This window comes from Tyto alba, unplaced genomic scaffold (assembly GCF_018691265.1).
Source record: "Tyto alba isolate M040663 unplaced genomic scaffold, T.alba_DEE_v4.0 Super-Scaffold_6, whole genome shotgun sequence".
In the NCBI taxonomy this organism is placed as follows: Eukaryota; Metazoa; Chordata; class Aves; order Strigiformes; family Tytonidae; genus Tyto; species Tyto alba.
In genome coordinates this window covers 56,212,293-56,228,515 of record NW_024881327.1, presented here as the reverse complement: position 1 = coordinate 56,228,515, position 16,223 = coordinate 56,212,293, and the positions used below count along the sequence as shown (strand labels likewise).

The 16,223-nt window shown below is 67.8% G+C and overlaps 2 protein-coding genes across 2 annotated transcripts in view; one reads left to right on the top strand and one right to left on the bottom strand.

Annotated features, from left to right (window-relative positions):
* Nucleotides 1-669, top strand: part of LOC122154891 (rhotekin-like) — a 4,532-nt gene extending 3,863 nt beyond the window's left edge. Inside the window, exon 3 of the mRNA XM_042807924.1 lies at nt 474-669. Coding sequence (XP_042663858.1) covers nt 474-669 — 196 coding nt within the window. The remainder of the gene's footprint in view (nt 1-473) is intronic.
* Nucleotides 670-1,827: 1,158 nt separating this feature from the next.
* LOC122154890 (dedicator of cytokinesis protein 1-like) lies at nt 1,828-14,162 on the bottom strand. The gene is given in 19 exon segments (XM_042807923.1): nt 1,828-1,869; nt 3,574-3,677; nt 4,571-4,643; nt 5,171-5,269; nt 5,939-6,063; nt 6,181-6,306; nt 6,821-6,900; nt 7,362-7,437; nt 8,762-8,897; nt 9,983-10,064; nt 10,764-10,918; nt 11,042-11,177; nt 11,686-11,834; nt 11,909-12,005; nt 12,114-12,169; nt 12,395-12,435; nt 12,551-12,585; nt 12,587-12,632; nt 14,120-14,162. Coding segments are annotated over 19 exon segments (1,701 nt in total).
* Between the last annotated feature and the right edge of the window lie 2,061 nt (nt 14,163-16,223).

Here is a 16,223-nt window from a genome sequence, read left to right as displayed (position 1 = left end):
TTATTTGCTCTCATTTCCCCCGCCTTGGAAAACTAATCTGCTGCTAACTCAGGAGGGCTCGGGAGGCAGATAAGCCAAAAGACAACCTCAATAAAAAAGAGACCAAAAAATGAGAAACTCTCGGTGTTGGAGCGCGGAGCGATAGACCCAGCGATAAGCAAGCAGAGCCAGCAGCAAACAACGTCCCCCCCGGCGGTGGGGCTCCGGGACCACGGTGCAAGGTGCTGCGCAACGGTGCCACGGGCCAAGGACAGCGAACCCTGACGCCGGCGCCCCGGGCCCGGCCGGGCCCCAGGACAGACGGGCACAAGCTCAGTTACTGCAGGGGCTTAGGAAGGAGGGCAGGCAGGTCCCGTGCCCTGGCCCCAGGACAAAGTCTCCGCTCTGGTGGGCACAGCCCAGCTGTCCCCCATCCCCGGCACGGCACCCAGTCTGCTCCAGCACCCGGCCTGCTCCGGCTCTGCGTCCCACAGCAGCTGGCACGTGCCGGCGAAGCAGCCAGAGAGCCGGTCGCTGGAGAAGAGCGGTGCGGCGGGTGGAAGTGCGCCGGTGGGGTGGGGGCACAGCCCCACCACCGCCCCCGCGGAGAGCCGGGACTCACCGTTCTGGGTCAGCTTCGTGGAGCAGACGAGCGTCGAGATTTGGAAGCTGTCCCGGCCACACGGTTAGCCCGACGTGCCCCCGCTCACGCGGACGGAGGAGCCGGAGAGGAGCTTCGGCTCCGAGAGGTTCCTCGTGGAGGGCAGGGCAGGTACGCGCCGGCATCCTCCAGCCTCCGGCTGTCACCTGCAAGGCAGAGCGCGGCTCACACCGGGCGCGCAGCCCGCCCGCGGGAGCCCTGTGGGCTCAGTTTCGACCCCCCGTCATGACCCCTGCGTGGGGGGACATTGCAGAGTGGGGCAGGCAGGAGGTCACCGGGGCCCGCGCAGGTCACGCCGGCTCCCACCTAACGGCATCCTCACGGCTTGGAAAGCTCCGGCTGACGGGAGTCACCGGGATGTGGGCGCTGGCCCCGGGGAATCGCTGCCCGCGGTGCAGAGCCCTGTGCGGGCAGCGCAGCGGGTTTGCCTGACAGTGATTTCAACCGAGCATCCGACAAAACTGTTTCCCACGGGGCTCCGTGCTGCTCAGCTGAGACAACCGACCAGGAGTTAACGAACCAAACCCCGGCCAGTGCCACTCGGGGAGGACACAAGAACCGGCGAGAAGGAAAGCGTGGGGGGAGGCCTGAGACATGGAGGACCCTGGGGCCAGGGAGCAGCACGCCGGGAATAAAACACGCACCTGAGCACGGCCGTGGGGACGGACACACAGCGGGACACCGACCAGGCGGCTGGCGCCGTCCCACGGCATCACCGTGACCAGCCCGGTGGCCAGGGTCTCTCCCCACGGCGGCAAAACAGACTATTCTGTCCCCTACTCTTAAACTGAAGAATTAGGACAACATTACATATAGGAGGACTCACTGGGGCAAATTTCTAAATGGCCTTTCCATTCTCATTTGCCAAACTGGGACACAGCGGCTGGCCGGAGCTGGCCGGACACGCAACGACAGACTACAGCCGTGCCGCTGTGAGCTCACCAGCGCTCGCTTACAGCTTGGCAAGGGGCATTTCTCCTTCCCTGCCTGCAGCCCTGCATGATAAAATCCTTCCTGCTGAAAGTCAGATGAAGATCACAAAATTGTTTGTTGTTGGCTTTTCTCTCCACCGAGCATACCCACGGCGACCAGCTGAATCGCAGGAGGCACTGCACTTCTTCCGGGGGCAGCTAAGCCCACGTAGGGTAAAATGGCTTCGTTTCAGACCTTTCTCAAGCAGCATGAGATCAAGAGGTCTGAGGATCTAAAAGCATATAATTCACATTCCTCTGGCAAACAGAGATAAAAATATGAAATAGCTTCTGACTCCCAGAATCAAGCCCCGGTGTTTGCCGGGAAGAGCAGGAGTCAGCTGGGGAGAAGACAAAGCGGAGCACGCTGGCTCTCACTTGCTTAGGGGCAGAGGACGCTGGTGAACGTGACGGTTCAGTGAGGGCAGCAGCAGCCCGTTAAGGAGAAAACACTTCCAAGAGGGAGGCGTGCAGGGTTTGAGCTGGCGAGTCCCGAAGGCGCTCGGTGCTCCTGCTGCAGCGCAGGCTGCGGAGGGGACGGTCCCCCGGCCAGCCAGGGACCGTGGCTGCAGCGCTGCAGGCCACGGCAGCGTTTAAAGAATTGGGGTGTTTTGCCCAAAAAGAACGGGGAGGAGGGACACAGTAACAAGTTCACCTGTGTAGGAGGAGGTGCTGGGGAAGAAAAGCACGGCGCTGGCCCCGTCGCCGGGCTGGGCAGGGCAGGGCACTGGGGTCCCTGCGCGACCGAGGTCGGGCACCACGAGGGCGGCGGATGAGGGCGATGGCAGCGCCGGGACGGGGCGGGAGCGACCCTGTCCCGTCACCAAAGCGTGCCCGAGAGAGGACGGCTTGGGGAGGGCTGGCCCTGCCGCGGGGCGGGAAGTGGACAGGGCGGCCCTGGCACGGACGGACAGACGGCCAGCAGAGATCAGCGGGGCAGCGATGTGAGCGCAGGGCAGGAGCGCACCGGGGTGACACCGTGTCAGATCCACAGCACGGTCCTCCAACGTGGGACGATGGTGAGCACGCCTCTGCTGCCGGGACGTTATGTAGCTGCAGAAGCAGCGTCGGGGAGCTAAGAGGGAGATGGGGTGAGGAGGAGGAGGAACTCCTCCATCAAGCTCATGGAAAAGTTGGCTGAGGCCAGTGCACAGCTGCTACAGCAGGCGGGAGGCAGATCTGCTCGTCCCAAGAAGATGCAGGGCTTGAGAAGGGAGATGTGTCTACCTCAAGTAACTGTGGTCACATCGTCAGGAACAGCAGGGATAATTAGAGAAAATGTCAGTTAAATACCAGAGCAGCCAAGGGGCTGAGGTGGGACGGTCACCTCCCGGGGAGGCTGGAGCTCCACTGCCAGCGAGGAACACTGAAGTGGCGCCGACACACAGAGAAAGTGTCCTGAGCTCGGCCTTGCAGCAGGGACCAGCTCGCAGCTCCCGCTCCCCTGGCCGCAGCCAGCCCCAGCACGGGAGAGGGGGACACCAAGTTCAAGGGGGTGTGGTGCTCACAGGCTCTGCCATCAGAGCCCACTCTGTTTTTCCCAAATAAACAGTGAATTTTCCCTCCTCATGTTCTCTCTCAGAAGAAAAACCAGGCAGATTTAGGAAGAAGAATGCTGGTGAAATCAGGTAAAGCGCAGCAAATGTCTTCATGGGATGTTCTCTCCCGAGTCAGAAAAATTTAAATTACCTTTGTCTAAACAAAAGCTGTCATTTGCAAGGAAGCAGCACAGAGATTGGAGATGCTGTGTGCAGGGAGCTGTGGCAGGAGCCCCCACCACCAAGGACAGAAAGGATGGGAGGCAGGGAGGGACTGGAAACCCTCCAGGGGACTTTGGGTACGCGCCACCAGCGTGCAGCTCTGGCAGGGACTGGGACCCCAGCCCCACGCCGCCAGCTGCCAGGAGAGCTGCCATCCTGCATCCTCCCCGCTTGGAGGGGGGGCCTGCCTGCCCCCCAGTACCTTGTACAGAACCAGGTCGTGCTCGCCGTCACGCAGCGTGGTGCCGTCTGGTCGCATCAGCTTCACGAAGGCCATGGAGAAAACCCGCTCACTTTTGTCTTTGGCTGGGGGAGACAAACGCGGGGCGAGGTGAAGCTGCCCTGGAGGAGCCCGGCTGGTGCCGCGGGCGGGGAAAGGGCAGCCCAGCCCGGGCTCCTGCCCTCCAGGGTCTCCTGCCCTCCAGGGGCTCCTGCCCTCCCAGCAGCCAGAGCGGTCCGGGGCTGCGGGGAAATCGCTTTTCCTTCCCTGGAGCCCGCAGGCTGTGCCCCTGTGCAGCGAGCCCCCCGGGGCACCCGGGAGAAGCGGCTGTTTGGGAGCCCCGGAGGGGGCGAGATGGGGGAGACAGCAGTGGGGAGCTGATGTGGAGCCAGCGGAGCTGCCCGCGAGGGCTGCCCGGGCCCGCGGCCACCAGCCGCCGCCGCGGGAACAGGACAGGCTTGGGGCGGGCAGGATCAGGCCGCCGAGCAGCAGCCTCAGCTGCAGGTGTCCGCAGCGGCCCTGGGGAAGGTCCCTGCAGTCGCAGGACGAGCTGCACAACCTCTCATCGTGTGTGGTTTTCAGCTCCGCGAAGGCAGCGGCCGCAGCACCCCTGCGCCGGGGGCTGCCCGTCCTCCCGGCCCCGTGCCGCAGCCCACGGCCCTGCTGCCGCCAGAGAGCCACGGGATGCGGAGCGGGTGCTCCGGAGAGCCAAGCACAGGCACCCAGGGAGCGGCTGCTGGCAAGAGGCAGCGGGTTCCCAGGGGTCTGGTGCCTCACCACGGGCAGGGGGACTGAGCAGGACCGGGGAGCAGCTTCCTCCCTCCCGCCTGAATCCAGCATCCCTGATGTGTCCCCACCCGGTGCGAGACGAGGACCGCGCACGGGGCCCTCCCGACCCTGAGCTGCAGACAGCCCACCTCCACCGCAGCCCTTGCTGGGAATGTTAGCGGAGGGAGACCTGAGGAAAGGAGATACTTACAGTCGCTGGAGGAGCGGTGCCGGAAGGTGAATCTCAGGTGGCTCTTGTGGACGTCTTCAATGGGAACAGCAATCTGAGAGAGAGAACGTGCCTGCGTGAGGACAGGAGGGCGCGGGCTGAGCGACCTGGCTGGCCAAGACCCCTCATATGCCTGGGCAAGGGCTGTGCTGAACTGCCAGTTGCTTAAATCCAAACCCACGTGCTTTCCTTTCAGTTAATGAGGCTGAGTTGGAGACAAAGGTGTCTGTGCAGGGCTGGGGGTGTCTGTCCGTGAGCCCGCGGGGAGAGGCAGGAGCGATGCAGAGCACTGCCGTCGATGCAGCCGGAGCCCCTGCCCCAGCACAGCTCCTCGGCGGGGGCGGTGGGCATCGCCCCCCTCCTGCGGGTCACCCTGCATCTCCAGCCAGGGGCTGAGCCGTGACGCCAGCAGCACCTCCCGTCCTCCCCGAGCCGGGACTTCGCCCCCTGAAAAGCTAGCCCTGGCGGGGGGTCCCCCGCCAGCAGCCCCGTCCTGCTGCACGGGAGGAGCGAGGGATGCAGCCTCTGGGGGCCGCAGCCCCTGTCCCACCTCAGTCCCCGCGCCCCGAGGCTGGTACAGACCTTCACCGTCTCCATCCACCGCTGGTGCCGCTGCTGGTAGTAGACCACAGAGCGGTACTCGCTGGCCGGCTTGTCCCCCGCGCCATGGTAGATCACGTTCTGCAGAGAGGGCAGCAGCAGCAGAAGAGATGCTTCGTGGCCAGAGTAAATAGACTCGAAGGACTGGAGAATTTTGCATCCCGTGCTAACCCAGGCCAGCCCCCGAGCCGTCCAGCCCCTGCCCAGCACGGTCACAGCTCGCTTCCATTGCCCCAGAAGAAGGGCATTGTCGGGGACAGAGAAGGAGGTGGGGGCTGCGCCCCTGGACCAACCCAGTGGGCAATTCACAGCCTGTTCCCCAGGGGCCAGGTAAGAATTGCGTTTGAAATGAAAGCAAACACCCCGGAGAGAGAAAGTCAGTCTCAGGGTGAGGGTGGGTCCCAGCCTCCGCCCGCCCTACTGGCAACCCCCCAGTGCCTTCCCCCTCCTGCCTCTCCCAGGGCTGGAGAGCTGGGACACCCCACCCAGGGACCTGCAGGGATGCCCAGGGGTTCTGGCCGTCCCAGGAGAGGACAATCTTCTCTCTATCCCATCTCACCATTTTCCCAGATCTTTATTCTAAAGGGCAGCTTTAGGGGCTCCAGTAGCCAAAGAGGCTATTCCAGCCAGTTTGTGCTGGGCACCAACATCGGCACCGGCATGCTACGGAAGGAGCTGCTGCCTCTGCCTGAGGTGGGGTGATGTGGGGCACAGTCCCTCGCCCCGGAGCCAATCCGGCACCTGCCATACCTGCACCACGCTGCCCGACTCGTCGCAGACGCACACCGTCACCTCCACGTTCTTCTGCGTCTTCTTGTTGCCCTTGTCAAACTCGCCCTGCACCAGCGTCAGGTAGATGTCGTTCCTGACGTCTCCTGGGGGGACACTCCAGTCAGCGAGGCCAGGTCCCCTCTGCAGCGGGGCACCCCGTAACCCCACGCTGGGACCCCCAGAGACCATCCAGGGGTGGTCCAACCCGCCACCCTGCTTGCCTGGCATGATGACCTCCGGATAGCCCAGCTTGCGTGCCACCACGGTGCTGCGGTCCACGAGGTGGGGATGGTCCTTCCGCACTTGGCTCAGGTCTCCCCAGAGCATCTTCAGGGACACCCAGAACCCTGCCGGGACAGGGCGCGGGACGTCGGCCCCACAGCCTGCACCAGCTCGGCCCAAGCTGTGCCACGTCGTGCTAAGGGTGCCGGCCACGCGCATCTCCCACGGACGCAGCTGCCCTGCCCTGGGCTCAGCCCCAGATGCATGCGGGTGGGTGGTCGCTCCCAGTGACCCCCGTAAGGCTCCGATCCCTCTTACTGGGAGAATTAACACACCGAGCCCCAGATGCACCCAGGGTCAAACTCACAGCCCCATGGCTGCTGCGGTTTTTCAATGGGTGACAACATGCAAGGGCCTGGGGGAGGCAGCAGGAGGGGGCCCAGGGCTGGCCAGGGACCAGAGCGAGCCCCCAGACCCTGTGAGGAGTGTAATGGGGGGGCTGAGTAGCAGCCCAGGACCCTGAGCACAAGCAGCAGCTGCAGGGGAACGGGATGGGCCGGGAAGGGATCTCACCTCGTCCTGCACCACGTACCATGGTGCAGAGCGGCACACAGGGCAGGGGGGACGCAGGGGCTCTACCTTGTCCCTTGTGGTTGATGTCCTTCCCCTCCACTGCTTTCCTGATCATGTTGTGAAGGAAATCGTTGTCAGCAGCCACCCTGCAAACACCAGAGTGGGGCGATTCGGAGGAGCTCCCCGCCGGGCACACACGGGGAACCCCGCACCGCCAGGCACCGAGCACCAGCAAACCAAATGGCAGCCTGGATCCCGCTGCGGCTCCCCAGCCCACTGGGAGGGAGGTGTGGGACGGCACCCACAGCAGAGCAGGGACCCTGAGCACACGCGTGCCCCGAGGGGCGGGGAGGCAGAGCTCTGGCACAGCTTCCCTATCTCTGAAAATACCCCTTTTACTTCACGAAGGTCCTGGAGACGTCGTGTCCCAAGGATCCACAGTCCCTTTGCAAAGCCACCTTCAACGGAAATTTTTTTCCTCTTTGATCCTGGCACCTCCTGACCCCTCGCAGCCGCTGTCCCTGTGCCAGCCAGGCCTGTGGAGCACTGGTCCCCTGCCCACTGCCCCCCCACCCGCTGCCCCCCTGCCCGGCCCCACGGGACTCACAGGTGCACAGGGATGAAGTGCTGCTTGTCCTCGTCGCTCTCGCACTTCCCCTTGGTGATGTCCGTGATGTCCATCACTGCAGCAGCGCAGAGGCGGCACCGTGGGGCGGCTGCCACGGGCGCCGGCAGCCCCAGCCCCCAGCACCAGAGCCCTCCCCGCCAAAACCCCGCGGGGCCAGCACCCAGGACTGGCCCTGCTGTGCCCCAGCACGTGCACGGGGAGGTCCTCACGCCCCACCGAGACCCCTCTGCCACCCCACACCGGACGGCACCGAGCTGCACGGGGCTCTCCACGGACGTGCTGCCAACACGGGCTGGGACCTGGCATCCCAGCACAGCTCACCCATGGGAAGCACGCCCAGGGGGTCTGCAGCAGCACCAGCATCAGCCCCCAGTGCAGGGAAGGGTCCCGTGGTGGGCACATCCCCAGGGCCACCCACCCCTAGGCTGGCTGGTCGGGGCTCGCACCTCTGGGGGAATGGCACACAGAGACAGTGCGGCCACACACAGGACAGTCACCACAAGTGACCTCAGAGCCCCAGGGCGGATTTTGGCCAGAATAAACCATATCCAGAACGTCTCCATCAGCCATGGACAAGGGCACCACAGAGTGGGCACCAGGATGATCCATCTGGCCCCCCCCCAGGAACACACTCAGCTCAGAGTGCAATTAGCCGCCAACATGCTCGTAATTCACCTGGTAATTTCTCTGTGGCTGAGGTCTAGCACATGCTAATTAGCCAAGTAAAATCAATAATTTCCTAGCAAGCCCGTCTGATGGGGATCAATACCCAGAACAGGATCATGGGTTGAGGCAAAGAGGGAGAGCTCCCTGCTCTGCTCTGGAGGGACCAGGGCTGCTCCTGGGGACCCCTCCGGCAGCACCAGGCTGGGGGTCCCTGCACCAGTCCCTCTCCTCTGATGGGGAGGGTGCGTTGCATCCCCATGGGCCCCAGCCACAGCCCCGGCAGGGCAGGGCCAGCCCGGGGGCACAACGCGAGGACGGCCGGGGGAAGCGCTTGGCTCCGGCTGTCGCGGGAGCAGGGAGCCAAGGCTTTCCCGGCTGCCGGAGCGGCCGTGCCAGATGCCTCCCCGCACCCCAGCACCAGGCACGGGCAGGAGAGGCCCTGCCGGGTCAGGCTGGGGAGGGGGAGACAGGACAGAGAGCTTGGGGGGACGAGGCGAGTGCGGCCGTGCAGAGGTAAGGGAGGGTCGGGGTCCATGTGTGGGGTTGGGGGCTGCCTGGCCGGAGGCAGGAGCAGCCCTGGGGCGTTGCTACCCCAAACCACTGCACCCCACAGCCAGCGAGCCCCGTGGAGCCCGGTGGCCAAGACGTGGGTGCTGGCATGGGCAGCACTGGAGGGGTCTCCTCCCGGCACCCACGGCAGACCCTGCTCTCACCTGAGATGCCAAAGGGCCGCCGGAGACCCGTGCTGAGCTTGCGGCTGTAGGTGTCCCGGAGGTCCATGCGTCCCACCCGGATGATCTGGCACACCAGGAAAAGCCTCTCCCGCTTCAGGTCTTTGCTGCCCAGGTCCTGGGGGGGGGGGGGGGTGGGGGGGATGGGGCCTGCATGAGCCCAGCACCGGCTGCACCACGTGCCTCTGTCAGTGACCAGGGGGTACCCGGGGCTGTGCGGGGGATGAACCCTCCTCCTGGCACCCCAACTCTGCCTTCAGGGGCCGAGGGGGACACCTGACTGAGGCCACTGTGCCCCGCAGAGGGGCTTGGCTGGAGGGCAGGCAGCCCTGCTGTCCCAGGGAGCCTGGGGTTCCTGTGCACCCCGGCAGCCCCAAGCTCAGGGGGCAGGGACGGCGCTGGACTGGTGGACACCGACGGCCCCACGGGCCAGGCAGCACAGCTGAGGCAAGCACGCTGCCCCAGGAGGGAGCAGGTCTGACATGGTGTAGGACTTGGTGGGGCAGCCCTGCGCCCCAGCTCTGGGCACCCTGGGGGGGTCAGGCCCCACGGTGCTGCCCTTGCCCTAGAACCTTCCCGCAGGGCTGCGGCACAGGGCAGGGTCACGCCGCAGCACACGGGGACACGCAGCCGACACCAGCAGCAGGCAGGGGTTGGAGGTGGGTGAGAGCCCAGGGGAGCTGGACTGCGGGGGCTGGAAGTGCTGATGCTGCTCATTAGCATTGATTTTCCCAGCTCATCTGCATATCGATGGCTCCGCTTGGGCCATCCTGAGGGTCAGCTCAGCTCTGCTGGTGCAGCGGGAAAAATGCTGGGTCAGCAGGAGCTGCCTGCGCCTCCTCCCACCCGCGGCCAGGGAGCGCCGAGCCCGGCTGCAGGCGAGGGATGGAGCGGAGATGGGGGCACAGGCACCCTGACAGCCCCAGAGACCCGTCTGCAGGGAGGGGAGGCCTCAAGGGGCAGCCCCACAGCGGGTGCCCATGGGAAGGAGCAGGGATTCGGCTGCTCACAGGGGCACACTAGCTGCAGCAGAGCCTCAGGGCCCCGCGCGTGGTGCTGGACGCATCCGAAGCGCTGCGGGGGGGGCGGGGGGGGGGGGGGGGTGGGGGGGAACCTCTGCAGGCAGCAGGGAGGGCGCAGGCAGCTCTGTAGGAAGGCAGAGGCAGGCAGCAGCAGCGCGGCTCCCGAGGGCTCCGCGCTCACCGTGAAGACGGCCTTGAGGTTGTTGAGCAGCTCGATGTCCTGGGGGACGCCCGTGCTGGCCCAGCGGATCACGTAGTTCTCGCTGCGAGGGGGAGGCGAGGGGTGAGGAGCCCATGGCGGGGGGCCAGGCACCAGCACAGCAGAGCTGGAGCTCAGCGTGTCCCTGCCGGGCAGAGCCTGCCGGCAAGCAGCCCACCAGCAAGCACCACGACGTGGGCTGGAGCGCTTTGGCCACGGGCAGGGCGCTGCCCCAACCCCGCCAGCGCCCACCGCGCAGACCCCTTGTCCGAGCAGTGGCCCCGGTCGTGGCACACGGACCGGCCCAGACTGGCCGTCGCCAGCAGCGGGAGGCTACCAGCCCAGCCTCTGGTCGGACACGCTCTGGGCACATCGGCACCGGGCTGCGCGGCTGCAGCGGTACCCAGGGTCTGGCATGGGCTGAGCCGGCACCTGCCCGCCGTGGACAGATCAGTGCAGGGCACCCGTGACGGGCCACAGCACGCCGGGCACGCACCACCCCAGGCAGGAAGAGCCACGGGATGTGACTGCACACCTTGCACACTTGCCAGCGAACCCTCCCGCTCTGGAGGACACAACCCTGCGGGAAGGGACGAGCCTCTTATCCCCCAGTGAGATGCACCAGCTCGTGCGCCAAGCTGGGCAAACGAGCGGGCTGGACAGGACCCCGGGGCTGGGCAGTGGGGTGCGAAGGGGAGGGGGCTGCCCTGCAACTGGGGGACAGGACGGGAGATGTGCAGGGAGCGTTGGGCCGGGCACCCACCTGATCATGCGCTGCTCGCCGGGGTCGTACAGCGCCATGAAGAGCTGCGCCTCCTCGCCGATGTGGCAGACAAAGTTGCGCACGCAGAGGTAGAGGCTGTGGGAGGGCGAAGCTGCCAGGCGGGCGCTGCAGCCCAGCGCGCTCTGCTGTGGGCTCTGCGGGGCACGAGGGCCGCTCAGCCCCACGGCTCGGCCCCACGGCACGGCCCCTGGCACGGCGTGGGGCGGCAGGCTGTCGGCACGGCGGGGTCAGTGTGCCGGGCTGGCGCTGGCTCTCACCGTCTCCTCCTGGATGCGCTGCATGACGGTCTGCGCAGCTTTCCGGTGCGCCTGGAAGAGGCTGATGATGCTGGTCCTGTCGGGGTCCAGGATGTTTTCGTCCTCGTCCCGCACCACCAGGTCCAGTGCGAGGATCCTGCGGAGGCCAGGATGGGGTGAGGCAGGACCCGGTGCTCGGCTGGGCCAGGGGACACAGCTCTGTGCACCCCACCAGGACCCGCCTGCCCTTGCACGGGCATGGGCCGGCACGGGCTCTGGGGGTGCAGGCACGGGAGGGCACAGGACAGATCCTGGCGGGTCCTGGCCAGCACCAGAGCCCTGGCAAGGGGACAAGAGCTGGGCAGCAGCAGAGCTGCTCTCCTGCCCCAGCCAGGGCTTGGTGGCCATAGCCCTTGGCTAGGTGGCTTGCACACCCAGCAGCGCACTCACTGTCCCCGGCCGCCTCAGGACAGCCAACCAGGCCGGCGGGGACACAGGGTGCCCCAGAGACACCCAGCCAGGACGATGGGGACAGAGGGGCAGCCAGCCAGGCCGGTGGGGACACTGCAGCAGAGGGGCTGAGCGTCCCTTGGCACGGCACAGCCCGTGCCTGGGGCGGGGGCAGATGCCCGGGGGCCCCCCCCACACTCCATCCCCGCTCTCACTTGTTGCCATAGTCGATCTTGCCGGTCACCTCCTTCTTGAGCTGCAGCAGCTCGTCCTTGGGCAGCGTCCCCGACAGCAGCTGCGAGCGCCGCTCCATCAGCTCGTACATCATCCGCTTCACCCGCCGGTACTGCTCCGTCTGCCCGGCCTGCGGGCAGCAGCGGCGGCGTCACCACATGGCCCCGGCCCCCTCGGACCCCCCCAGACCCCCCTGGTCCTCACCACGTAGAGCTGCTTCCAGATGGTGGCCCACTCCCGCAGCGTGGTGGTGATCTCCTGCACCATGGGCATCTCGGCGGGCACCACGCTCTCCTCCGCCCTGGGGAGAGGCGCAGGGAGTCCTGGAGCCCCCCGGCACCGCCCAGGCCCCCCGAGCCAGGCAGGACAATGGGGACCACCCCCCCGTGTGCCCACGGCCGGTACCTACCCTCTGCGCTCCACCACAGCACCCTTCAGGTGGATGAGCGAGGCCGGGAAGATGCCCTGGGGGAGCCGTAGCCGTCAGCACCCGCGGGACAGGCCTGGCAGGGTGCAGCCCACCCCGGGGGGGCACGGGTTGGGCCCCCCCACCAAGGGTCCCGCAGAGGGTCCCAGCCTGGCCATGCCACAGGGTGCCCGGTGTCCTCCCCCCCCGCAGGGACAGGGTGAGCCACCGGCCATGTCTGCAGCCCCCCACGCGCCTCGGCCCCCCAGCAGCCCCTCACCTACCCGGGCAGCTCTGTTCCTGAGCGAGTACCCGTGGTACCAGCCTGCAAGGGGGGGATGCCATCAGCCGGGTGCGGGGGGGACCTGGCAGCCCGCGGCAGCGCAGCCAAGAGAGGGTACCCAGCCCCGGTTCCCCCCGGGGCTGCCGGACCCCCTTACCCTCGGAGGCCTGCAGGATATGCACCGTCTCCCCTCTGCAGCGGGAGGTGATGCTCGCTGGTGCGCGGGAAGTTCCAGACGGCTGCGGGGAGAGGGGCCGGGAGCTGTGAGTGGGGGCCCCTCACCCCGAGCAGTGCCATTCGGCGCAGCGCGCCCCACGGCCGGCAGCCCCATGGGAAGCAGAGCCACTTCAACCGGCACTGCTCAGCCCCAAGAGACAGTGCAGGGTCCCAGCCCCACACAGACGGCGTGAGACCCCCCAGCAGGCACGGTGCGAGGCAGAGGCAGAGGCAGAGCAGCGCTGGCCGCAGCGGGGCTGGGATGGGGAAGGGACCCCAGATCCCAGGAGAACCACAGCACAGCCCGCACGGTGCTGGGCACAGCAGGAGCCGTCAGCTCCCCCTCCTCCAGCACACAGGGGTCCCCTGCCCGGGGTCCTCCCCGTCACGCTGTGCCCGGGTGCCCAGGCACGCAGACTGGTCCCTGGGGCCACTGGGAGCCGGTGGCGGGGGCAGCGGGGCGGCAGGAGCTCGCTGGTGGCCACACGCTTCCTGCTGCGGCACCAGCTGCACCGGCCCGGCTGCGGTTAGTCCTGCCGCTATTTCTGGTCCTGGGGACAGTGACAGCTCTGTCTGGAGGAGGCAGCCCCGGCTTGGCCCCAGGGCCGGCTGCACCCTGCGCCGGGGGACAGTCCCCTCCAGACATGCCTGCACCCGGGGGGGTCCCTGCTAGGACGCTGCCTGTACCCACCACCAGCCCGGCCAGGGCCAGCTCATGCTGCAACACCCCCAGACCCACGCAGCTCCTTGGGACCCCTCGTGCTGGCCCCCACACACCTTGCAGCACTGAGAGCCCTGAGGTCCCGCGGGACCCCTCCTGCCACACCACACAAGGACCCTGAGCCAGCCCAGACCAGCACCTGGCCCCAGTGCAGGCTTGCTCCCCTCCGGCCCCTTCCCACCCCCCAGGCCCCCCCCTTGCAGGACGGATAGTGCCCGTCAGGCACAAGCAGGAGCCAAGACGAGCCCCTGCTCCCCACGCTGCCCAGGACCCCGCTGGGGCTCAGCCGGTGCTGCGGGTGCTGCCAGTGGTGCAAGGGGAGGGCGTGGGAAACGGTCCCCGTCCAGAAAGGGGAAGAGGCGCAGGGCCGCATCCTGTGCCAAGCCCGCCGCCCCAGCGCTCTGCCCCAGCCCCGCTCAGCCCCACAGCTCCCCATCCCCACCCAGCACCAGCCACGAGCAGCCTCTGGGCGTGTGGGTCCCGCGGACCCCTGCCCCGTTCAGCCCCTCGTCCCTTGGGCCACCACCCCCCTGTTCATTCTTGCACCCACCGGCCCACCCAGCCCCAGCACCGTGGGGACCCGGCCCCCGCCTCGCACCACTACCAGCCCCACCCAACCCAGCACCGGTGGCACAGTTCACCCTGCAAGCCCCACGCCATTGCCCAGCCAGCATCGCCTGCCCCTCTCCACCCCACTGCCACAGGGCCACCGTCAGCGTCACCCCAGCCATCAGCACCCCATCCCACCGGCCCCGCACCCCTCCGGCGAGCCCCGAAGCCTGCACTCACCCACGCCATACTTCTCCTCCTTGGTGGGCAGCCACGGTGCCATGGCCAGCTGCGCGGAGGGGACCGGGGCCCTGCGTGGGGCGGCTGCTGGTTCCTCCTGCCGCGCTCCCCAAGTCACGTGTATCTCACCGGCTTGTGCAAACCTCCGCTTCCTCAACGCGCAGCCGGGCGCCGCGGGGACCCACCCGACCGCCCCGTGCCCCCCGACGTGCCGGGGCAGGGGTGGCGGGGACAGAGCCCCCGGGACCCCGCCACGCCGCCCACCCAGCGTCCCAGGCTCGGGTGGGTCGCTGGGTGGGATGGGGCTGCTGGTCACCAGAGATGCTGCGGCACGGCGAGCCCCTCTGGCTGGGCACCGGTGCCCAGCAGCCCACGGGGCTGGAGCCCGGGGCACGGAGCAAGAGCAGCTCCCACCGCCCCACAGCACGGGAGCCGTGCGCTCGGGCCAGCTGCACCGCTCCAGACCAGCACCGCTGGGACGAGGCCTCTGCCGCCATGGCCAGGGCTGGCCCGTCCCCGTCCCTCGGGGCACGAGGCTCGGCGGTGCCAACGCCGGCACGGTGCACGGCCGCAGCCAGGCTCCGCGGGTCCGTCCCCAGCCCGCCGCTGCCTGCAGCACCCGGGCGCGGAGCGGAGCAACAGTTCAGCATCGACCACTTCCTTCCTCCCGCCGGCTGCACACCCCGGCCAGCCTGCACCAGTGGGGACTGGACGCTGGTCCCCCATCCCCGCGCTGCCCCGGGACCCCCGTCCCCCCCAGACCTGCTCCCGGCCTGCCGCAGCCAGGCTGCAGCTCTCGCAGTCTGTAACCGCTTCACCAACGGCCCCGTTGAGGCAGCGTCAGGCTCCTTCCCCACACTGCCCACACCCCCACCTCGCACCCACCCTGCTCCAGGGTCACCCCTGGGTGCAGCTCCCCCATCCCATGGGTCACCCCTGGCCCCACCACAGACATCCCCGGCCCAAAGGCAGCTCCAGGCAGCCCTCCCAGACCCGTCAGCCTGAGGAAGAGGGGACGGAGGGGACGGGGAGCCCCCCAGAAAGGGAGCACGAGTGGTTTGGGGTGAGCCACCGGAGCTGGGTGTACAGCGGAACCCAGGGGCAGGGAGGGGGCTGGGAGGGTTTAAGGGCCCCCCAGCACAGAGAGCGGGAGGGGATAACCGGGGATAATCACTGCTCTGCCCGGGGGTCTGCTCCCGGGAGGCGGCACCACCGGCAGAACACGCCGGGGCAGCACCGTGGGGCCGCAGTGGGGACCCTCGATGGGGGAGAGCTGCCACCACCCCTCCGCGGCAAAGGCCAGGGCGTGCAGCATCGCCGCGCCATCGCCGGCCGGCCTGCACCGGGGCTCACGGCACCAGGCTGGCTGAGGCCAGGTCAGGCGGCCGCCGCCACGGCACGGCGTGACAGAGCACGGCATGGCGTGGCACAGCACGGCACGCTGTGGCACACGGATGGCGTGGCGTGGCACAGCACGGCACGCTGTGGCACACGGACGGCGTGGCACAGCACGGCACACCGTGGCACACGGGCGGCGTGGCACAGCACGGCACACCGTGGCACACGGGCGGCGTGGCACAGCACGGCACGCTGTGGCACACGGACGGCGTGACACAGCACGGCACGCCGTGGCACACGGACGGCGTGACACAGCACGGCACGCCGTGGCACACGGACGGCGTGGCATGGCACAGCACGGCATGCCGTGGCACATGGGCGGTGTGGCACAGCACGGCACACCGTGGCACACGGATGGCGTGGCACAGCACAGCACGCCGTGGCACATTGACGGCGTGGCACAGCACGGCACGCCGTGGCACACGGGCAGCGTGGCACAGCACGGCACACCGTGGCACACGGGCGGTGTGGCACAGCACGGCACACCGTGGCACACGGGCGGTGTGGCGTGGCACAGCACGGCACACCGTGGCACACGGGCGGTGTGGCACAGCACGGCACGCCGTGGCACACGGGCGGTGTGGCACAGCACGGCACGCCGTGGCACACGGATGGCGTGGCACAGCACGGCACGCCGTGGCACATTGACAGCGTGGCGTGGCACAGCATGGCACACTGTGGCACACGGGCGGCGTGGCACAGCACG